This window comes from Ruditapes philippinarum, unplaced genomic scaffold, assembly GCF_026571515.1.
Source record: "Ruditapes philippinarum isolate M1 unplaced genomic scaffold, ASM2657151v2 ctg1202_1_1_1_1, whole genome shotgun sequence".
Taxonomy (NCBI): Eukaryota; Metazoa; Mollusca; class Bivalvia; order Venerida; family Veneridae; genus Ruditapes; species Ruditapes philippinarum.
Genome location: NW_026857598.1, coordinates 139,260 through 162,718, shown reverse-complemented (window position 1 = coordinate 162,718; position 23,459 = coordinate 139,260). Strand labels below are relative to the sequence as shown.

Below are 23,459 nucleotides of genomic sequence, written 5' to 3'. Positions count from 1 at the left end.
GCGCGCACACATACGCCCTAACAAACTCAGGCGGATATAAATAAGTTAAACATCGGAGTCGATATTAAAATAGCATAGAATGCTTCAAGGCGTATATAGGGAGGGTGGGGAAAGGGGGAACTTCAGGCATGTAGACAATTAACACTTCCCTCTAATTTAAAAAAATTGAGACACGATGGTCTAGTTGTTAACAGCTAGTTTTTTACTTATCAAACTTGCAAGGACATTTATATTAATTTCCTCGGCAAACATTTTACTGCTCTAAATTTACCATTAGAATTTGTGAAGAAAATTGCCATTGTTCGTTTAACTTGTTTCAAACAATTATCTCTTTCGAAATGAGGTGATCCAAATGAGATATGTGTGTGTGTGTGTGTGTGTGTGTGTGTGTGTGTGTGTGTGTGTGTTGGTGCGTGCGTGCGTGCGTGTGTGTTTGTGTGAAATTTTGAATGTCAAACCAACAACAACTGATGTTTTAGTTCCATAATTGATGGGGCATCAATAAATCACAAAATAAATACACACGAAAATGAAATATCTCTGTATATTCTAATAACTACAGCATAAACATGACGGAGTATCGTGATAAATAACGTTTTTTTAGAAATGATTTTCGTTAACAATCTATGCCGTGCATCCTTGTTTAATTCCAAGATATAGTTCACTTTCAATTTGTTCTATAAAATTAAATAATTTCCAGTATGGCTGCGGACTTGTGAGGTAACACTTGTTAAGATTTCCATCGAACTGGTAAACCATACAGTCAATGCTTTGTGTGCACTTTGCCTTGCAGCCGTCTTTGTTGCTTGCCGTGACCTCTTGGTTTGATCCTCCAGAATATTCATACTCATTTAGTTCTATATATGTGATGTTATGCGGACTACAACCTGAAAATAAAATATTGATTGTTTTGTAATTCGTCTATTCAGCATTGATTTTATTTACCGTTATTCTTTGGCCTTAACCACTGCATTTACTGTTTTGAATTTGGAACAATTCATTGATTAGCATTGATTCATTAAATGGATGTAAGACAGGGAAAAAAACAATTTAAAATAGTCACCAACCATACAAAACCTGGCCAGACTGCCCGGATGTGCTGACTTGTCAGATATTATAATGGTAACGAAGGCTAATCATTTTCCGTGTGAACATGTTGAGTATTAATTTCTTTGAAAATTGTTGAAAATATCTGTAAAAATTCAAAGTTTATCACGCGAAACCACGAAATTGCTGCGGTTACTAGTACCTCTGCACTAAGTAATTTGTGAAAGCAATTTGTCTAAGAGAATGTTTGATTCTATCTTACTTGGCTGTTTTACTTCACAGTCGCAGAACTCGCCAGTGAAATTGGGATCGTCACAAACACATTTAGTGGTTGTAGGGCTTGTGATAAAACATTGACTCTTCTCTTTACATGGACCTGAAATAAAACAAAAAATACAAGTTTGCTTCTTTAAAAAAGCACGCGAGAGAATTTTTGTCAGCTCTGGAAGTTTTGTTTATTTGTTCAACTGGTCGAGAATATGAATTTCTGATTGGTCGAACAATAGCAACATATCTGCTATTTCCGTCAGTCTTTGAATAAGCTCAAATTAGGAATAATCGGCAAGATGTTACGATCTGTTCGTAGTGGTAGATGTATTTTATTTTAAAACGATATTATCCGATAGTTTTTCCTTTTACAGATTTGTTAACCTCATGATAATTGTTCGTTTTTTTAAGCGGTACATGCGCACAACATTTTTTATAGAATGGTTCTAATGTTTTTGGCTTTAAATGAGATTCATTGACTTCAAATTGATTCGTTAAAATGAATGCCGCTCGTAATTGTTCTAAACACTAAGTTAACGTTTGTTCATTTAAATACCAGGTACGTTTATTTAACTGTGTCACCGATGCGCTTCCATACCATATGTATGGCCCAGTAAGCAAAATATGACGCGAACCATAATTTATATGGATTTGTAACTTTAATATATAATAACTATTTATTAGTCAACTTAATAGGAATAGCAGCAAGTTGTAGCCTATGTATGCTTTCGTATGTTCTTTAATCAAATTTTCATAAATTTCATGAAAATAGAAATACGCAATTTATTTCATAAATATTTGTTTACAATATTTCATTTACAAGTATATAATAAATAGACATCAATTATAAGCGTAGAGCAGTTGAAAACCAACTTAGTGCTTGTTGTACAAATGATAAAATTCAATCAAACTTTTTTTTCTCAAAGTACACATACATTTTTCACAGTGCTTGTTGCCTTCTTCACCATTGCAGATTTGTTTAGCCGGACACTGCAATAAAGATGACACTTTATCAAGAGAATAATAGATAAATTGACAATTGAACAAAATTATATCTATTAACAGTTTAACGGCTGAGCAACGTTTAGAAAATTGTATTTTTCTCACTGTCAAAGTCTTCTTTCAGCACCAACCAGTAGGTGTCGCGTGAGGAAACAAAGTCTAGACGCAAGTGATGAGGTGATGACGTAACTGTCAGAATGTTTACCTCATACTTCTTAGTTACTTAGTAAGTATTATTGTCTCTTGAGTCATAAAATAGTAAGTTATAATCTACTAGTATTTACTTAACCAAACAAAACTTTGTACAGAGTATTGCAATAATTCCGCGTATGGCCAATATCTTTCGTTTTACCCAGTCGAGAATATAAAAATTGCTTGGCGTTCTATCACAAAAGCGATTTTAACAATCCGACATTTTATAGTTATTTCTATTTCATATAAAATATAATAAGTAGATCAAACGAATTATGTTACAATTATTCTTTGATTTAAACGACACAGTTCTATTCAATATCTTAAATTTGAGTGTAACAGTCAGGCAACATTAACATTATAAAAAAGAAATACAGTAAATTCCGCTTATCGCGATATTCAGGGGACCGCCGAATTTATATCGTTATATCCGGTTATCGTTATATCCGAGTAACAACCAATTTGAAAATAAACGTTATAAGCGGTATTTCGTTATATCCGGATATCGTTATATCCGAGTGACAACCAGTTTTGGAATAATCGTTAAAAACGGCATTTCGTTATATTCGGGTATCAATATATATCAGAGTGACAACCAATTTGGTAATAATCGTTAAAAGCGGTATTTCGTTATAACCGGATATCGTTATATCCGAGTAACAACTAATTTGAAAATAATCGTTATTAGCGATATAATTAAGCGGTATCATTATAATTGGAGTTTAATGTATAATTATGATAAAGCTAACGCCTTATTTTATCCTTAAACACAATAGCACAAATACATAAGATACAATATAATTTATGATTCAATACATACATCAGCATGAGTTGTGCAGGCTTTTTTCACGCCACATTCAGCATTCATAACTTGAATGATGCTAGCAACGCACAATATAAACTGCAAATAAAAATGAATTTATAACGTTTTTAATAACACATACAAACAATAAATTTATGTTGTGTTTATAATTTATATACTTTGAAGTGATTAAACCCAGTTTCAAAAGCATCAAATTAAAACCGGTGTGTGCAAGTTAATCTTCATTGAAAAAACAATATACATGTATGTATCAAATCTCTTTTGAATTTTGCCGCTGATACTTGGAGCAAATTTAAGTTTAATGACATCACGCAGTCGAAATAAATTTGGAGTTTGATAAATCAATGAATATATTTTCAGCTTTCATTTCTGTCATAAATAATGCTTACAATTAAAGTTTATAGACATTGACAGTCAGTTCACTTTTTGTCATTGATTACGAATTCAATTTTATTTTAGAGACAATGGCAGTCACTTTGTATTTTGTCATTAATATTGGACAAAATTTAAATTCTGAGATTTTTCCGCTAGTCAGATTTTATAAAATAATTTATCCCTGTAATGAATATTTATTTGCCGGTTATGGTTGCTGATTTTTGTCATTCGTGTTTTCGCCCCGCGACCCTGTCAAGCGAAAAGTCGAGAATTAACAAGTTAAAGTTGCAGAGTAGCGGAGCAAAAACACGAATGGCACAAATTAGCCACCATAGTTATTCATTTTGATACTTAGTTATATCACAATTTCTATAAGGAATCATATTGTTTGAGTATATCATAAAAAATCCCAAAAGGTCAGTAAAGCGTGATCATTAAGGTAATTGTTGGGCTAAATTTCTGGTCTGTATGTTTCGAATTGTAGAAATAAGGGTTAAGATCGTAAGGTTCAATACCATGTGAAAATTATATAAGATAGAATATACGGGGGTGTGTCTGAAAAAAAAACCTTTTTTTTTGAGAATGTTTCGGGCAGTTTGTTTTATATTGGTATAATTTAATTTATTTATGGTTATTTAAGGACTCTGGTGCCAGCGTATTCTCCGGACTTGGCCCCCTCTGACTTCTATCTGTTTCCGAAACTGGAAACCAAGTTTCGTGGTGGACGTTTTGAAAACAATGAAGGTGTCATGGAGGCGTTCAGTGAGTTTTTTAAGGACCAAAATAGAGTTCTATTTTGAAGGGTTAAACAAGTTGGAGCACACGTGGGCAAAGTGCATTGATGAAGAGGGCAATTATATTGAAAAGTAAGACCATTAGTTGGGTTCTCTAACTACCGGAAGTACATCGGGCCAAGAACTCGAGAAATATTGATACTAAAACACTTTTAACAATATCAACATACAATTTTTCAAGAAATATTCTATGCGGAAAACCAAAAAAACAAAACAACATTTCTATTGTTATTCATCATTTTAAAAAGCAATACAGCTGGATCTGCTCAATGTATGTCAATCTACTTCAATTGGATTTTACACAAAATTTGTGAAACTATAAAAGAACCACATGTTGTCTCTATTGATTTCACTAAACCTACATGTATACTCGTACAGTTCAATTGTTATCAACGGAATCGTCTGTTGCCCCGGTTTTTCGATTGTACAGTGAAATTTCTTGTAAGACTTTGCAAAGTACAATGTACAGTCTTATATAGCGAATTACACTTGTCTGTAATTCTGAGCATTTTTGCTTTTTTATAATTATGATATTTCACTTCCTAACGGTTCATAACTTTTCAACCATTTTTTGTCACCTATATCAAAAGAAGTTTACCTCCTTCTGTCCTTAAAATGTTATATAGAAATATAAAGATCGCTAAAAACAATTGAAATCATACCGTTTACTATTTTTTCGTTCCCAAATTAGAGAAAAACCAAATCCCACAGAACGCAGACTCGGTTTGATTGAGCCTGTTTATGAACAGTGGTGCTATTTGCTATGGTACACTCCGCCCTTGCATCGGCTTAAGCAAAACGACATTTAAATATGAAAATGTTGAAATTTGAAGTAAGGGAACAAATGGAAGGAACAAAAACACAAGAAATATGCACACACAACAATAATGTCATACTGAACGATCTTTAAAGATCGAAAATAGAACATCTTTGATTAAACGAAGGACATGGCAAACCTAACATCATCCACAGTGAACTCCCATTACAGGATTGGATCTCTGCCATCCCAACATTTTCGTCAAAAATTTTTGTACCGGTGTCACCCAGGTGATGGCTGATGCTTCCCGGTGCAAGTATATGAGAATAAAACTGCTCGACCACGTTGACAGCAGTCATTTGGTAAAAAGATAGCAGAGATGCCACCCTATGGAAAGAGGAAGAAAGTTGGAAAAACTGTCCCTACAACGCCTACAGAGGTTGAGGTACCTGAAGCTGAAAAAGCATCAGCTGAAGATTTTTCCTACTCTGATAAATAATCAATGCTCGTGTTTCTTTACTTAAAATAATTGATCCAAAGAAGAACTTAAAGTGTATTTTCACTTGTTTTATAAATTGTCTGTTATCGGCATGAGGTCGTGACGACGACGTCTATCGCGTTTTATAATACTGCACGTTTGTAACGTCGCTTTTCTTTGGATAATCGTGACGTTTATAATATTAGTTATAATGATTCTTGACAGGTTTTATGGTCCTATATAAACGGTTGTTTGTATATATAACTCGAGCCACTAATACAGCAAGCATCATTTTTTAGAGAAAAAAATAAGATTTCTTAATAGCCGTGTATATAAAACTATATAAACGTCTCTAAAAAATGATGCTTTGCTGTATTATAAATTCGTTATAAAGATTGTTGACAGGTTATATGGCCGTATATAAACGGCTATTTCCAATATTATCCTCGCCTAGCGTCTCGGGTTATATTTACAAATAGCCGTTTATATAGGGCCATATAACCTGTCAACAATCTTTATAATTAATAATATAAACGGCTGCTGTCGTTTTATAAAGAAATCGCGCTTTAATTCTCTAAAAATGATGCTTGCTGTATTTTAAATTTGTCATAAGGATTCCTGACATGTTAAATGGCCGTATATAAACGCCTAGTGGCTCGGGTTATATATTCAAACAACCGTTTATATAGGACAATATATTAACCTGTCAATAATCTTTATAACTAATAGTATAACCGGGACTCGCCGGCAATACCAGGACTGGCCAATAACCGAAATGTACCATGGCTGTACCGTAAGTCTGCCTATTTGTACCGTGGCAACAACGTACTGTATGGACATTGATTAGCGCGTATCCCGGACTACGGTTTGTCACGGTATGGATACGGTGGTTCTCCAGCGACAAGCCGAAAGAATATGGTTCTGGAATCTCTAGGTTCACCACGGTTTGTCCCGGTTCTTCTAAGCAAAGCTGCGACCTTATGCCGGTTTACCGGTTCCCGGTGAACTAAACAATGGGACCAAACCTGGACTGTGTAAATGGGGGAGGGGGGTTAAAAACTATTTATCAAAAGTTACAAAGTGGTAATTAAGTTTATTTCTGCTAATTGCAAGAAGAAAAAAACCTTAGAAGTTGTAAGTAACAGTGTATTTAGTATCAACTAACTAGGTAACTAGGATTTTATCAGTATTTAAAGTTTAAAGTACTTATTACGCTTTTTAAACTACTTAAGAAAAATAACTAAGTTTTAATTAGGCTTTTAAAACACTTCTTAATTTAAGTAACTTATTACTTTAGAAATTAATGTATTTTACAAGAGATATTCGACCATGCGACCACATACATGCATCGAAGATATTTTTAAGGAAAGTGACCGTACGACCACATACACGCATCACAAAATTCCCCTCTCTTATGAGAAAGGAGCAAAAAATTGTCTGCCCCTTTGGTAAAGGGCAGACTTCAAAGTTATTTTTTTTCTTTTTCATAAGTTATGCCATTTCCTTATAGCTATTGCTAAGGTGGCTAAATTACAAAGAAATGTCTTAAATTGGTTTATATACAACAATAGTAACGCAAACTAAGCGGGAATCAATTTTTATCATTTGAAGTTCGCTATAAAATTTTAAAAAAAGCATTGTAACACCGCACTTTGGGGTCAAACGCACTTTGGGGTCAGACCCCAAAGTGCGTTACGTACTTTGGGGTCCGACCCCAGAGTGCGTTACACACTTTGGGGTTCAATTTCGACCCCAAAGTGCGTTAAACAGGTACATATGCATTTTTTAACATCAGGCAAACGACCGCACTTTGGGGTCATAGAAAATTAATGTTCAATATGTTTTAAATAATAGATTGTAGTCAAAGCCAATGGTAAACAAAAATCAAGGTATTAAATAGACACAAACATGTGACCTGAATTATAGTAGAATCAATAGGGATTTAAATGATCTTGATTAGTATGTGAAGAACTTTCACAAAATAAATCACTAGATAAAGAATTTGTATCAAATTTTTAATTATTTTTTCTCAAATTTTCCATTTATTTTAAAAGAATGCACACCTTTCATTAACTCCATTGTTTTTAGCTAAATGCATTATTTTCCCGTTTGTTTCCACTTTTTATAGAAATATGATAGTCTTAGCATAGACAAAGGTATAAATTCTGGGAAATCTTAGTAAGACATTTCAGTAAAAAATGTGCCTGATAATATGTTGAAAGAGCCATTAATTCAGCTAAATGTGACATATAAGAAACTTGACAAGGTATACGAGCCCTATTGCGGCTTTAAGTAGTAGTCCGTCCAGGCAGTACTAAAAATATCAACTATGTAAGTAGTCGCACATTTAGAGTGGAGCTTCAGAATAATGTAAAATTCTCACTTGGTGTATAAAGGGGATTGTGGGGTATCGATTCCCCCGAGGGTTAAAAATACCGTTTAAAGGCCCATTATGCTTTTATTTGTTTTTCTTAAAAGCCTTTTCATTTTGATGTTCCTTTATATTATCCAAAAAATACACATTGGCCAATTACCTGAACCATCTTTTTGATCTGTTGCTTTTTGGCAATGATGAGTACAGTTATAGTGAATTAGTATTTTATATGGAAGTCAAATACTACAGTGTTTTGACTTCTTTTATGACAAATAATTTCACATTTATCGCTTCATTACATTTCTCTGATACCATTGTTTTAACATTATAGAATTCATGTTTGCTGTTCCTAAAGAAGTACTAGTATGTAAGATTTCCCATAAAAAACCTCTGGCGAACGGTTGTTACGGAGCTTACAAAAACCCTTAAGTTTGTTGATAAGCTTATTAATGTATTGTAAAAATCACTATTTATAGACCGATCGAAAAACTTGATGTTTCACCAGAACATTGCAATAGAGTATATTTATAGATCTTTGGAAAAAAAATACTAACTGCATTTAATTTCATTCCCAACATATTTAAAATAGGGCTCAATATGGCACCCAAAGTTATCAAGTAAATGACCGACAGAACGCGATATTTTTCGCAGCATCTTTTAATTCTAGAAATACACAATTTCTGTACTGGAGTATTTTGAACGTTGGCATATAAGTATATTTGTATTTTTTTTTTTTTTTTTTTTTTTTTTTTTTTTTTTTTTTTTTTTTTTTTTTTTTTTTTTTTTTTTCGTACAAATTTTTGTTTGTTTGTCGTACATATTTTTTTTTTGGTTTTGAATACATACTTTTTTTCGTTTTGCAAATGTATTCTTTTTCAGTTTGCATACATATTTTATTTAAATTTTGCATACATATTCTTTTTTATTTATAAAATATATGATATAGTCCGCGGTAACCCAAAGAAAGGTACTGCATATGGTCTCGATGTGGTTAACATTTGTCACAAGGTGCCTTAAAATCCTTAAGGGGTTTTGGAGATAAGGAGCGGACATGAAACCCAAGTCTTTACCCTTTGACCTGTTGGTGTGACCCCGACCTTGAGCCGGGCACACCTGGCATATATGTTCTGCACATTATCTGGATGTGCTAAAGAATTGACCTAAGTTTCATAATTCTCAATTCTCAGGGGGTGGAGTTGAGTGGTGCATATTCATGGAATAATAACTGATCACCAATCAACAGCCCTTTCCAAATAGACACTTATATAATAGTATATAATGATAATAAACAATATTATATAAAATAGTTATAATATGAAAAAGTGGGCCGAAAAAGGTCGGCCGAAACCAGACTCCCCCCCCCCGGAAAACGATTGGCCGATTTCAAAAATGGGCAGAAATGTGACCAAACCACTGTGCTAGTTTTATACTCAACTAATCTATGGGCTATTATGAGATTTGAAGGCTGTTTTGATAGGCTTAAATATGTATGGAAAACAAAAATAAAATATGTACGAAAAACAAAAATAAAATATGAATGCAAAACTAAAAAAATATGTGTGCAAAACTGAAAAAAATATGTATGCGAAACTAAAATAAAATATGCATACAAAACTTATAACAAAAAATTGCAAATGTCACTTTTATGCCACCGTAATTTTCTTATATATGAACACAATTTTTAGATATTTCAAGTGGTAAAATTAATGAAACTTTTATCACTTAAGCATCATAAAGTATTGACCGCCATCTTGAACTCCACCTCAAATATTCCAATGTCGCAGATTGAAAATAAATCAGTACTCAGTATTTAAGCAGAACTCAGATGACACCTTTAGACCTCTTGAACCCAAAGTGCGTTGATATGTAGCATATTAACGCACTTTGGGGTCAATTTCTCGATTTTGACCCCAAAGTGCGTTGGACCCCAAAGTGCGGTGCGAAGTTTAACGCACTTTTGGGTCGAACCCCATAGTGCGTTTGACCCCAAAGTGCGGTGTTACAGAGCATATTTAATTTCTTGGAAAATTTTTAGTTTAAAGTTATTTCTACTTTTCATTCAATGGTTATGAGAGAATTATTCTATTTTTGCAGAACATGAATGTTTGAAAAACGTTTTATATGCATTAAATATGGGAGATAATTTTACATTTTTTGTTTGCCAATATTATCCTGGGGGCTTTTTGCCACATATTATGCATCGACTTATGAAATGGTAATGTGATTGGCGGCAAGAAAAAAAATATATTAAACTTAAGCAGCCGGCAATTCTGACACTGGTTAGACTTAGCCTGCTGAATTTGTAAAATGTCATTTTCAAGCTGCAATTCTTAAAACTGTCTATCAATCTGGGAATATAAAAAAAAGAAAATTTTAAAGTAAGAAGTAAGTCAGCTATAAGTACAAGTACATAGTCGGTTCGTTCTGCACCGATGTGTTGCTTGGCTTACATGGTAAATTAATTTTGGTTTCATTTGTCATATTTTTTTTCAAGATGGAAAAGTTATCAATGCGATAGGTGCATCGGAGAAACAATTTTTAATGACACACATTCAACGTTGATTCAAATCAAACGAAGTCCATCAATTCAATGCCATTTCACATAACATGAAAATATAAAAAATATCCTTACGCCTATCATAATAAATTACGAATATACATGGGCAAATTTGGTCGTAGTGATTATTGTTTTGGCCTGTAACTGCGTGTCAATAAAAGCTTTTTTCGGTGAAAGTTTCTCTTTCTGACATGAGAAATATATTACGTGTGCAAAATGACAATATAAAACCTCAGTTGTGGATAAAGGTACGATACGATACGGATAAAAAATAATTATGAAAGATTGAGCTTGATATTCTGTCAGAATGTAAGTCACTTTTAGAGCAATTTCCGTCATTAAAGACAGCCTCGAAAAACAATTTCTGATCTGGGCGCCTGCTAAGTTTTAAGGGTTGATATTTTGTATACGTGACCTAAAGTGATGATTGCCTCAGTGAAATTTGTAAAACTGTAATCTGGTTACGGCAAAATAATAATACTTATAGAATTAAACCTGTAATACCGATAAGGCTACAGGCTTGTACGTGCATGAAAGGCAAACACCGAAGTCTGAGATTGAATTATAATTGAATCTTTCTTAAATTAATCTCAATATGTTAAGATGCATCTTAAGTTGAGGTCGAACCTCGAATCTATGACATCTCGGTTGCTTCATGGACAATAAAACTTATACAAATGTGTTTTTTTTTATCGCCAAGGGGTTCTTTGGAATAAATTGTGGTCTTCAATATTACCGACTAAAATGACAGTTCCAACCAATTATTTTGTACGAGTGTAGGACAAAAGCCTTCCCCGACAAAAATGACCAGGCGGACAAAAGCCCTCCTGTGAAAATGACCAGGCGGACAAAAGCCCTCCTGTGAAAATGACAGGGCGGCCAAAAGCCCTCCAACGAAAATGACAGGGCAGTCAAAAGCCCTCCTGTAAAAAATGACTGGGCGGACAAAATGACTATGATTTCAGGACAGTTACTTACATGTGTAATTTTTTTTCACTTCGACTTTATATATCAGTTTTAAGAAAGTATTTTTTTTCATTCTATAAAAAAATGTGTTTGCATGCTTTTTTTAAAAAAAATATTTACATTGATGTATTTAATATTCCGCTACTTATGAGACATTAAGAAATCAAGGAGTATAGATGTACAAATGTTCAGTTGATATATTTTTACAAAATAAGAAAAAAAATGTTTCAAAGCGATGCAACTGTTATTGTCTTTATTGTTACTCAAATTAAAAACTTATAAAATAGTAAATCAAAAACAGAATAATAATAACTTACCAATGCGCAGTTAAGGTTCTTTCCCATTATGAGAGAAGTTCCGAAAATCAAATTAAAATATATCAGTCGAGGAAAAGATATTATTATTTCATGTGAACATAAAATCTTATATATCAGCCGAGAATATGATATTAAAACGAATTTCATGTAAGTTGGACTTAAATACAATTGCTTACCCTGTGTACAACTGCGCATGCGCAAGGTATTGAGCGTGTACTAGTAACCCAGTTTTACGCATGCGCAAGATATTGAGTGTGTACTAGTAACGGTCTAGTAACCCAGTTTTACGTTTAAAAGGACTCGAACGTTTTTGTGAAACATGTTTTAAAGCAATAAATGTAGCATTATGCATCTTATTATATTGAATTGAAATATCATTTGACGTAAATAATGGTGACATAATGTTGATAAGGACGGTTACTAAAATATATTTACTCCGTTATATTTAAACATATCGGACTAGATTTTTCAGTCTATGTGAGGAAGCTATCCAGCTAGCTTACGGAACGTCGGTGGTTCTACTCAGGTGCCCGTTCGTGCCTGAAATAATGCACGGAAGGGCACCTGAGGTCTTCCTCCACAAGTAAAAGCTGGAACGTTGCGATATGACCTATACTGTGTCGATGTGACGTAAAATACAATAATAATGATAATAATATTTTTTCAGTCTGCATACTTGCTGGAAAATGTTTTCTTCTTCTCATTCCCCCGTATATGATGAATGGCGTACTCAGACCATAGTACTGTAGTAGATGTAACAATTTCTATTCTAAAGAATATATACAATATGCAAGGAAAGAAATCAAACAAGAAATATCTTTACCAGAGTAAAACTGGTTAACTTGCATATGTTATTTCGATACATATAGAAAGGTCAGCAATGCTTGCATAACAATGATATAATAATTTCTAGCTTTGAAAACAAAAACCTATTTTGTAAACATAGACATTAAAAATATAAGCAAAGTAGAGCAACTTCTATTTAATAGTATTTATTAATGTGTCACATATAACTTGTTTTTGCGTTTGACTCCCCAGTGATCATTTAATATATTGGACACTTAATGAACATCTTAAACTTAGGGTACCTGATAAAGTCAAATTTTTTTTGGTGTGTGTTTTCGATATTTTTCATGTGCACGAGTAAAATTACAGGATCGTGCACGTAATCGGTGGTTTCGTTATATGGACAAAATTAATAATGTGTAAAATAAACTTAGATAGGTCTTGTGTTCACTAGAAAATGTAATGATATCAAAACGCAGTGTAAAATGTTTTGTTGGAGCAGAACATAAATATCTCAGCATTTTTATATAGTGACTAGAAAGTTAATTAAAAGTCTATCCTGTGAATTTTGTTTTTAAAACTATCCTTTCCGTTTTATTTTATAATGGCAAAACATTCTTTACATTTTATACATTTTATTTAAAACTATGAATGGCAAGAACTATCCTCCACATTTTATTTTAGAATGACCAATGAGTTTCTCTATTGCCAATCCGCCGGCAAACAAAATGTAGTCGTATTGAAACGCGGAAAAGTCTCGTTTCTTCCGTAAACATTTATTTTCCAGTCTATATACCGCTTTTCGGTATATATTATGATGGTGTCACCCCGGTACGGAATTAGACCCAGCACGTTCTAAATTTTGAAGTGGCCAATTTCAAGTCACAAATTAAAAGCTGCAGAAACAGTCCAAGGGCGAATATATTATTTTTGTGCTAAATTTAGTTGGACAGTATTATTCCACCAAATGCCTGTACGGATTATACTGTGCCCAGAATTCAGTGTTAGATGTGATTGATTTACTATAGGATATATAGTACCAAAATTCAGTAGGCCGTCTCATATAGATAATGCCATTTCAATCGGACAAACCAGGTCGGATAATCGAAGTTTTGGCTAAAATTTATCAAAATTAGAATACCTTAATAATCATTTTATAATATCGGGAATGTACCATACGAATTCGTGTTTGTATGAATCATAATACCAACGATGATATTCTAATTTTCAACACCAAACACATACAGGCCTTTTTCCCATAAAATTTAGAATATATTGCTAAGATCTAAACTACTTTTGTAAATTATGATACTGACTCAATATATTCAAATCTTAACACGGACGTGCGGAAACGGTTCACATTGCTAGTGGATAGTATATGGTTCTTTTATGGCTTTAAACCTAACAGTAAATGAAAATACAAATGTATTCTAATTATTTCTACATATTTAAAATTCGGGTGTCATCGCAAAAAGTTGGGGATTCGCGCGAAAAAAAAACAACAAGGTATCCTCCTTTAGAAAGTATGGTGTGTCCGAACATTTCATGAACGAATTACGAATAACCAATTACCAGATAGTATGTGTAATGTAGTTTGTTATTCGAATGTCTAACTATCAACTTCCTACCAAATTGACGCTCATCCTAATTAAGGTATATTTATTAGTTTATAACATGTCTTACGTCTTATTAATTAATAAGGTTCTAAAACCTATCTGGTCATTTGGAAATCTGTCTGACTTCATATCAAAATGTATGTCAAACTTTTTTTAAAAATTTTATTGCAGCGTTCATTTGAATTATATCATATCATAGAATTCACGTCTGATTTACGACCGATCGATCGTTAAACAACAATAATAGTTTATTTTGCTTGCATAATCTATATCGATATTGCCAGTATAGCATATGTCGTTCACATAACAATGTATTTGTATTTGTATGGTAAATCTGAAACAATACGAGTTTAGGAAAAATGAAATCTTTTGAATTTCACAAATGTTTTCTTAATATAGATCTAATGTTATAACGACAGCTGCATCTTTACATACATCATTACCATAAGAAAGGGGTATTCACAACACTGTAGAACGTTTTATTACAAAAAGTAAAAAAAACCTAAGGAAACCAGTGACTATAGGCCATTTGTTTAGTAGCCAAACACTTCTCGAAACTGAAGGTCAAATAAAAGTTATAACATTATTTGAACTATAATGTATATGGCAATGATGACTCATTTTCTAATAGTGTTTTTTAAGCTAAGACTATAGAAGGAAATTTATTTATTAATATGCATAAATGAAATAGTTACTTGAGACACATGTGAGAGGGATGTCAAATGCAAATCATAAAAACCCATTCTGTCATCTTCATTTTCATCTATACTTTCTCCTCATGTTCATATTCCATTTCTGACAAGTCTTTATCCATCTTATTACTCATATAGTTTTTTTTGTTGTTTTTTGTTTTTATGTTGTTGTTTTCTATTTTGATTGCTTTTACAAACTCTATAGTCAATACCATAAATAGAATGTGTGCTTTTTAGTGGTTTGTCTCCATATATAACGTTTCAAAGTGTTGTCCATCTTCTCTCAACTTTGTCTGAGCAACAGGAAAGCTTAAATTCTTCAGAGTACCCGTTTTTATACTGTGCCATGCTCTATCAGACGAAAGGGGGCTAATAAAGGTTTGGAAGCCAGAACTATAAACAGGAACAAGGAAGCCCTTTTAAATCTGAAAAACACTTCAACAATGCAGTTCTTGCTTCTGGCTTGTTTGTGTCTACAAAAATAAAATTATTTGTAAACGTCTCTAACAGACATTTGTAGTAGCAGGTAAACAGCTTCTTCACTAGAAAGGAACTGATTACCAATATGCCGAACTTGCTGCCAAACTTGCTGCCGAATATGCCGAATTTGCTCCCGAATGCGCCGAACTGCAGATAACAATTTCAGTTCTGTAGATTCCTAAAAAGCATCTGGTTGTAAATTTGAAAGTCCTCTTTGACATTTTGAGATATAAGACGCAATGCAAGAAACACTGAATATTGGTCAAGTATATTATACTGAATATCAATATTGGCTTCCTAACAGGTCATCAATGTCCTGTTTAAGTAATTTGTAATATATTGACTCGCTATTGGTCAGCTATTATTAGCCACTAGCTGATAAGCTCCGCCTAAATTCACCTTCCATCACCTCTCTGTAGTATCTTTAGTAAATAGATTTAGAAACAGAAAACTGCGTTGTTTAATACCTCTACCCTTGCTGTCCAGTAACTATAATATTGCAAACATTACATTTTAGACATAAGAATGGTTGTTTTTGTTAAACTTGCCAGGAAATATTTATCTATTGTCGGGGTCAGAGCCAGTTTTTTTTTAAATTATCAAAAGAGTTATCAGACAAACCTGCAATAGAGGCATCATAAAGGAATGAAGTGACTCTTGTCAAACTTGCTTTAAGCGCTTTGAATAATTCTCATTAGTGATCTAAGTGGATCTATATCTAGATTCAGACATTGGAGTCAGTGGAAAATGACGGCGTCAGACAGATAACTTTACCCACCTTTCTGCAAGGTTGGACATTGAACGTGCCTGATACGTTATTAGAGTGGATATAGACTTGTATTTGCAGCAATTTACATATTTACCGGTATCCACAATTGATGTCATCTCTGATGAGGATAGGCTCTCATATCCGGGTGTTTTTTTTTCTTTCAAAATCGGCATGTGAATATGAGGAGAAACCCTTTGTTAAAATTATACTCTATAGAAGTGATCAAGAAGCTTGCCAAGAGAGTTTGATGAGTGTTTCAGAACATGTTTTATAAACGTTTGGACACGAAAGTCAAAATATGGTGCGCACGTAACATTATCCTTCCCAGCTTAATTCTCCTTTTCATCTCTTGTAAGTTGTTCCTAGTTTACAAAATTTGACAACGATGAGTAAAGCAATGGTTTCCATTTAGTTTCTGTGTTGAGAAAGAGCAAACCCCATATTGGAATATCTAGCTGACAAGTCAGTGTAAGAAGATATTTATTTTATATTTCTCCTATTGGGCCTCTTATTGTTCGGGGAACTCTGAAACCATCAACTTGTAATGTTAATTTATCTAGAGGTCCGGGCGAAAAATTATCCCCAGCAGTGTAGAGCTAGCGCCAGTGTCACCTTTAAGTATTAACTGCTTAACTTCTAGCCTTTAAGACGACAGTTATGCTCGTCATATTCATTCTTTCCAACCGACAGTATAATTTCCAACCTACACTATAATTGCTGTTGGTTTTTTTCTTCCTTTTTTGTTATTGTTTTTTGCATACAATTGAAACAACATCAAACATAATTTGTTTCAAATGCAATCAAAGACTTAAATATATTATGTAAAGTTGTTTGATGTTCATCACTATACACGTATTTTGTCCTGTTGTCAACTCTTTCACTGAATCAGATATATTAATTGATAAGTTGATACTGCTTGTCCAAACAGAAAATGATGCATTTTTTCCTCATTTTCTTCCGCGCTTGTTTATGACTCATCATTATGCTCATATTACCTAGGCATTATTGTATAATCGTTTTATCATTGTAGCAAATTATATTGTTTAAATCTTACCCTCTTCTATCTTTGGTTGATGAAAACCACTTATCCTGTATGAAACTATTAGTTGCCAATTCATATTGTGTTTTTTGTTGTTATTTTTTTGTTGTTGTTTTTGTTGTTGTTTTTGATTTTGTTTTTTTTTTATAACCAGTGACCTAACATATTTGTCGAATGTGCATTGCAGTCGTCAACCTTCCTTGAGTCATCGATATTTGAACGAGAAAAACATTGACTGTGCTGGGTTTGAAACTGGCAGTTTATATGCCGGTCATCTACAAACATTACGAGATCTTTGGATTTTAAGTCTATGTTTCATTACTTCTAAGTTATAACATCGTATTCGTTTCTTGTTCGACCTACATCACAAGCTGAATATACATTTATGAATTTAAAGGCATGGAGCTCGAACTGAGAATAACTTGATATCTTATTTTCAGGGATGAATATTTAGGATGCGTGTTTGCATGAACCATAACGCCTATGATATTATTCTAATTATCAACAGGTTTTTTCTTTCCATAAAATTTGTAATATATTGCATTGTAGTTGTAATTATGATGCTGATTTAACGTATCCCAATCTCATCACGGACTTGCGGAAACGGTCCACATAGCTAGCGGATAGTTATATAATTCTTCTATCGTCAAAATTTCATAACAAACAACTTGAACAAGTATTTTTTGCGTTTTATTGCAGCGTTCATTTGAAAGCACTTGAATCTACAGCCTGCTGAAAGATTTATGACCGCTCGTAAGAAAAAAATAAAAATATAAAAAAACAGGCTTATTGTTTCCATAATTTATATCGAAACTATGAGTTTAGCATATGTCGTTCCATTATTTGTATTCGTATGGAATGAAAATGGAACGATTTTAGTTTAAAGGTCCATTATGCCCCAGAAAATTTTGGTGACATATTATAATTACCAAAATGTTACTCATTGGTCAACTACCAAAACCATCTTTTGCTTCTGTTTTTTTTCCTTCATTTAGTACAGTTATACTGATATAGTAATTTGTATGGAAGTCAAATACTACATTGTTAACGTTTTGCTACTTTTATGACAAATAATTTCACATTCAACGCTAATTTCTTATGTATCGTACTTTAAAACCGCAAATTAATCATTATAAAACTATTGTTTTCTCTTCCTAAAGAATAAACTATTTATTCATTTCTGGGACATAATTTACCTTTAAAGAAATGAATTCTTTGGATTTTCACAATGTTTTCTACATATGAGCTTATAATAATAATATAACACCATAACATCAGCTGCAGTATCTTTACATATATCATTATAAACATTAAAAAGGATATTCACAACACTGTTTATACATACTTATAAAGTACACTTATAATGTAGAACTTATAAAAAACATAAGAACAAATAAGGAAATCAGTTAATATGGGTCATGTGTTTGCCCAAAAACTTTCATTGACAGAAATGTTGTGTGACATCCAACACTTAACGAAGCATTTTTTTTGCATGTAAGATAATTATCGTACACTCTCCGCATTCTCTTGCAGAATATCTTGATTTTAAGCTAATTTATAATGTTTTCTAACTATTTATACAAAAGCAAAAATAAACAATATATATAAATTCAAGGCACCATCTTATTTGTTTGTTGAAAGCGCAGATTTTGTTCTGGTTACCGCAGATGATGATGTAGACATTGAATGTGACGTCGATGATTCATCATAGCCGTGTATGCGCGCGCAGACGATAGCGGAAAGCTCCTTCCGGAATCGTTTTGCACTCAGACAGTAAAGGAAGAAATTAATTGATGAATTTATGACAATGCCGAGCTTCGCAATTGAAAACGCCTCTTGGACAATGCGATGATCTCCCTGAAAATAATGATTATGTAACTATTAGACAATTTTAACATGATTATATTTCATATTAAACTTTCCAAAGACTGGTGGGGATATTTGAACTCAATGAACTCCCGATTTCATCTTCGTGAATTCACAATTGTAACTTTGTGAACATACGGATTCAGCTTCATATCACGAATTCACGATTTCAACTCCATGAATTCACGATTTCAAAATCACGAATTCTCGACTTAAACTTCATGAATTAAGTTGAATTCGTGAAGTTAAAATCGTGAATTTGTGTAGTTGAAATCGTGAATTCATGAAGCTAAAATCGTAAATTCGTGAATTCCGTATGTTGAAAACGTTAATTCACGGACTTAAAATTGTGAATTCATAAAGTTGAAATGTCCCCGCCGGTCTTTCGATTCCTCTTAATGAAGAAACAAATAGACAGAAGGGTTGATGCGCACAGTATTCGCCAGAACTACTAAAACATTTACCGGCAGTAAATCGTTCCGTTATCCCAAAATAAATTTAGCAGTGACTGTGAATGGCACAAGCTTTTTTCAAGAAAGAAAACAATTGTTATAAAATCATCTCTATATAAATGTGTTCTTACCTTATCTTGCATGAAGAAACACTGCGTTATGCACTGGAATGCTATCAGAACCAAGAAAGTAAAGGTCACTGTCAAGAGTAATCGGGTCATCTGTGTCTCGGACTTTTTCGCCTTCTCTTTCCCTGACTCGCCTCTCTTATCGTTCATGTGACGATTGATTTTTGTTACCCGTTGTATTATCAGCATGTTTAAGACGAAGATAGTAGCCCAGGGAGCCAGTACGAGAAACATACAATGTACCCAGAATTCATAGTTTTTACTTCCGGTTCCGGCGCCATATTCTGTTGGACGAAAACCGGCGTCTGACGCATTGCGTTCACTGGAAGGAACTGGCTCATATGAAGCGAAATGCGGAGTATTTATGATGAAGCATAGAAATGTGATGATGCCTAACCCTATCAATGCTCTTTTTGTGTTACACATGTCCTGAAACGAGTTTTGAAAATGTTATAAAATATGTCTTTTTTCTCTAAAATTTGAAATGTCCATAATGCAAGAAGTATAGTAAAATTAAACTAGCTTTTAGCTATTTAGAGCCAACAAATGAAGAGGATAGTAACTGAATTAAGAAAAGAAGAAAGGTCATCTTTTCATTTAGAAATACTTTTTTTTTTAATGAGTCAACTTCTTGTTGTTGCAAGAAATATAAAAGTTAAAACTGTAAAAGTGAAAAGTAGTGATCGGATGTAGCAATGATTGTAATATCAAGATCTATTACATGCTTTTCGGTGGTTTATAGAAATATATCAGTGGTATAAAACTGGTAATTTCACTGTTGGAAACAGTGAAATTACCACTTTGATAATTTCACTGTTTTGAATTTAAGCCCCTTACGTTGTTTCAGTGAAATACAAGCGTGCACAGTACTGGGTACCAACTTAATGACGTGACGTCGTAAATGACGTCACGTTGTATTATTTTTTGGCGCGCTTTTCATTCAGTATTAGGTTTAATGTCTTTTTAAAACGTTTCTTTGCATATAATAAAAAGAAAATTTGTTTAGTTTAGTGTAAGATCGAAATATATTTCACCTTGTGAACACCAAAAGTTCATATTTCACTCGTGGCTGCGCCACTCGTGAAATATACCTTTTGGTGCTCTCTCGGTGAAATATATTCCGATCTTACACTGAACTAAACAAATATCCTCTATATGATAGGCTTACGCATTGAATTGTATGTGCTTGCAAGCTGTGGTACAGTTAAATAGTTTATCTACTGTGATTAAATACATTGTATGTTCATTGTTTATTTTCACCAATACAATTTGCATTTGAAATTGATATAGCCGATTACATGATAAGTTGGTGTAATAAAATATAGACTTACCCTGGATTTGCTGATCCAGCACACTTGAATATATCTGTCAACAGTTACACCGACAGTAAACCAAATGCTACAAATCACAAACAGGAAAAAGATCGGAAATCCAATGTACGAAAAGAACACACCGTACGAGTGAGTTGTTAGTACTTCCGGTGCCATTTTCGGGATGCTCTCTGTGATAAAGAAGAAGAAAAGCAGACCCATATCGGCAATCGCCTGTCCGATCAAGTAAGTTCCAGTTGATGAACGCATCTTCGGTCTCCTCCAGACGCTGATTGACAGTATATTTCCGGTTATTCCGACGATAACGAAAATAGTTCCAACTATGGCACTTGTGACAAAATGCATTTTTTCAGCCATTTCCATAGAAGTATCTTTAGTTGTAGAGCTAGGTTCAAATGCTTTGTTTGTTGTGAGTGTTGTTGTCATCATATCTGCTGTTGAATTAGCCATGCTAAAATAAGGTAGATTTTTTTAAATAAATGCTATTCCGTTCATTAGAAATTTACAAACTTTTTTAAATGTTGTCATAATATATAATACTTTTAAAATTAAAGAAAGTTTGCTCATTATATGTTGTATGACTTTTACTGTTTAGCAATATCATGTGTATATACTTTCAAAATATTTGAAAATTGAAAAATAATAATTTATGCTCACGTAAAATGAGACACAAAATATCTTAATTAATTTGAAATTTTCTTATTGATAAAATAAATCATAAAGAAAAATATATTAGATTTATACTTACATGCAAAGTTTGTTTAACCTAAATTTTTACGGTAAAGTTTATAGTTTCAAAAGCGCACTATGTTTGAAAAGAATTAAGTCCGGCAAACGATATAAATACGCAGAATATATTTTTAGCAAACCAATAGGAATGCTCCAATCTCAATCAAAGTTCACACGCAGAAAACACCGGAAAGAGTCACTTGTAAACAATCAAACTAATTGCATTAGGATTGAGCATCACAAAAATTGAAACAATCATAATTTTACCATCAATAAATTGTTTATCCTGTCCGAAAATTTCGTCATTTAAGTTCGCGAGGCTTCGAAAATGTTTTATTTTTTCATGACATCCTTGTCCTTTAATAATACTGCTAACGTAAATAATGCAAGAGTGTTCCTTGTTCAGTCCATAATGCTATAAAGATGTTATTTATTCATCATTGAATACATGTTTACATATTTTATGTATATTTATGGTATAAATTGAAATTGTTTATTAATATTAGGCCTATTATCATTAATTGTTATTATTATTATTATAAATTATTATTATTATTATTATTATTATTATTATTATCATCATCATTATCATCATCATCATCATCATTATTATTATTGTTTTTGTTATTGTAATGGTTGTTGTTGTCGATGTTGTTGTTGTTGTTGTCGTCGTCGTCGTCGTCGTCGTATCTTCTATTAAATATCTATTTTTTTTTCTAATAGTTTCTCTCTCGTTATCAATATACAGGATGTAGCTTAATTAGTAAGAACACGTTTAAATGTATCTGAATTAAATTATAATGATAAAAAGCAAATTTTGTTGACAAAAATTCTTATATTCGCATTTATCTAGTGTATCTACGATAGAGTGAAATCAATTCAAACACTGTACATATAGAGTATTAATAATTTTATTTTGTGGTACATGTTTTTAAGAATTCATTCGCATCATGTATTTTGTGAAGCCTTCTTCATTAACTAGTCCTTTGCCGAGGTTAAGGTTGTTGACTTCCAACCGTTTGTCATTCACTGCCGTGAGTTCAAATCTCACGAGAGACTTTGGATTATTTCATGTATGGATGCTATCCAACTAGCTTATGGAAAGCCGGTGGCTCCACTCGGGTGTCCGCTCTTGCCTAAAATAGACGAAGGGGCACACACACCCGCGCGCGCACACACACACCCTTCCCCCACCAGTAAAGATAGAAAGTCTAGAATGGTATTTACTGTTGCGTAAAACCACACCAAAACAATGTCATTACCAGTTTGGCCTAGCCTGTGAGTTTTACCCTATACCAAAATATGTAGCGGGACATGGGGACATAGTCAAACTTTATTCCCGGTGTAATTTATATATGATAAAGGATATGGTTGTTCTGAGGTAATGAAAACTGGATGCTTACTCGAAACTAAACTCCATATGGAATTATGATTATTCAATATCCAAAGACAAAAATGCTTTTACCAAAAGCACATTTCTGCAACTTTTAGTTTTCATTTCTTGGCTATTTATGCATAAACATAGTTCTAGTAATAAAAATCAAATTAGTAAGTATATTATTATCAAAATAATTAATTATTATTATTGTCACCATCATCATAATAAGCATTATCATCATTAT

At 33.0% G+C, this 23,459-nt stretch overlaps 2 protein-coding genes across 2 annotated transcripts; both read right to left on the bottom strand.

Moving 5' to 3' along the window:
- Nucleotides 1-526: 526 nt before the first annotated feature.
- On the bottom strand, nt 527-23,386 carry LOC132750273 (uncharacterized). The gene is made up of 6 exons (XM_060740218.1): nt 23,377-23,386; nt 11,950-11,981; nt 3,329-3,409; nt 2,250-2,304; nt 1,310-1,423; nt 527-887 (listed from the first exon to the last, which is right to left on the bottom strand). The coding sequence occupies exons 2-6, from the start codon at nt 11,974-11,976 to the stop codon at nt 625-627; spliced, it is 540 nt and encodes a 179-aa protein (XP_060596201.1). The 5' UTR covers nt 11,977-11,981; nt 23,377-23,386; the 3' UTR covers nt 527-624.
- LOC132750272 (FMRFamide receptor-like) lies at nt 18,391-21,988 on the bottom strand. The gene is made up of 4 exons (XM_060740216.1): nt 21,857-21,988; nt 21,109-21,559; nt 19,781-20,206; nt 18,391-19,188 (listed from the first exon to the last, which is right to left on the bottom strand). The coding sequence occupies exons 2-4, from the start codon at nt 21,556-21,558 to the stop codon at nt 18,955-18,957; spliced, it is 1,110 nt and encodes a 369-aa protein (XP_060596199.1). The 5' UTR covers nt 21,559; nt 21,857-21,988; the 3' UTR covers nt 18,391-18,954.
- Nucleotides 23,387-23,459: the final 73 nt, after the last annotated feature.

Bases quoted from the DNA above. Each gene is read 5' to 3' on its own strand.
- LOC132750273 (XM_060740218.1), bottom strand. From the start codon at position 11,976: ATGGGAAAGAACCTTAACTGCGCATTG. The intron at 3,410-11,949 runs GTAAGTTATTAT...TTTTATTTGCAG, and splicing joins AGAACCTTAACTGCGCATTG to TTTATATTGTGCGTTGCTAG. The intron at 2,305-3,328 runs GTATGTATTGAA...TCTTTATTGCAG, and splicing joins CCTGCACAACTCATGCTGAT to TGTCCGGCTAAACAAATCTG.
- LOC132750272 (XM_060740216.1), bottom strand. From the start codon at position 21,558: ATGGCTAATTCAACAGCAGATATGATGACAACAACACTCACAACAAAC. The intron at 20,207-21,108 runs GTAAGTCTATAT...AACTCGTTTCAG, and splicing joins GCTGGATCAGCAAATCCAGG to GACATGTGTAACACAAAAAG. The intron at 19,189-19,780 runs GTAAGAACACAT...CATTATTTTCAG, and splicing joins GTTTCTTCATGCAAGATAAG to GGAGATCATCGCATTGTCCA.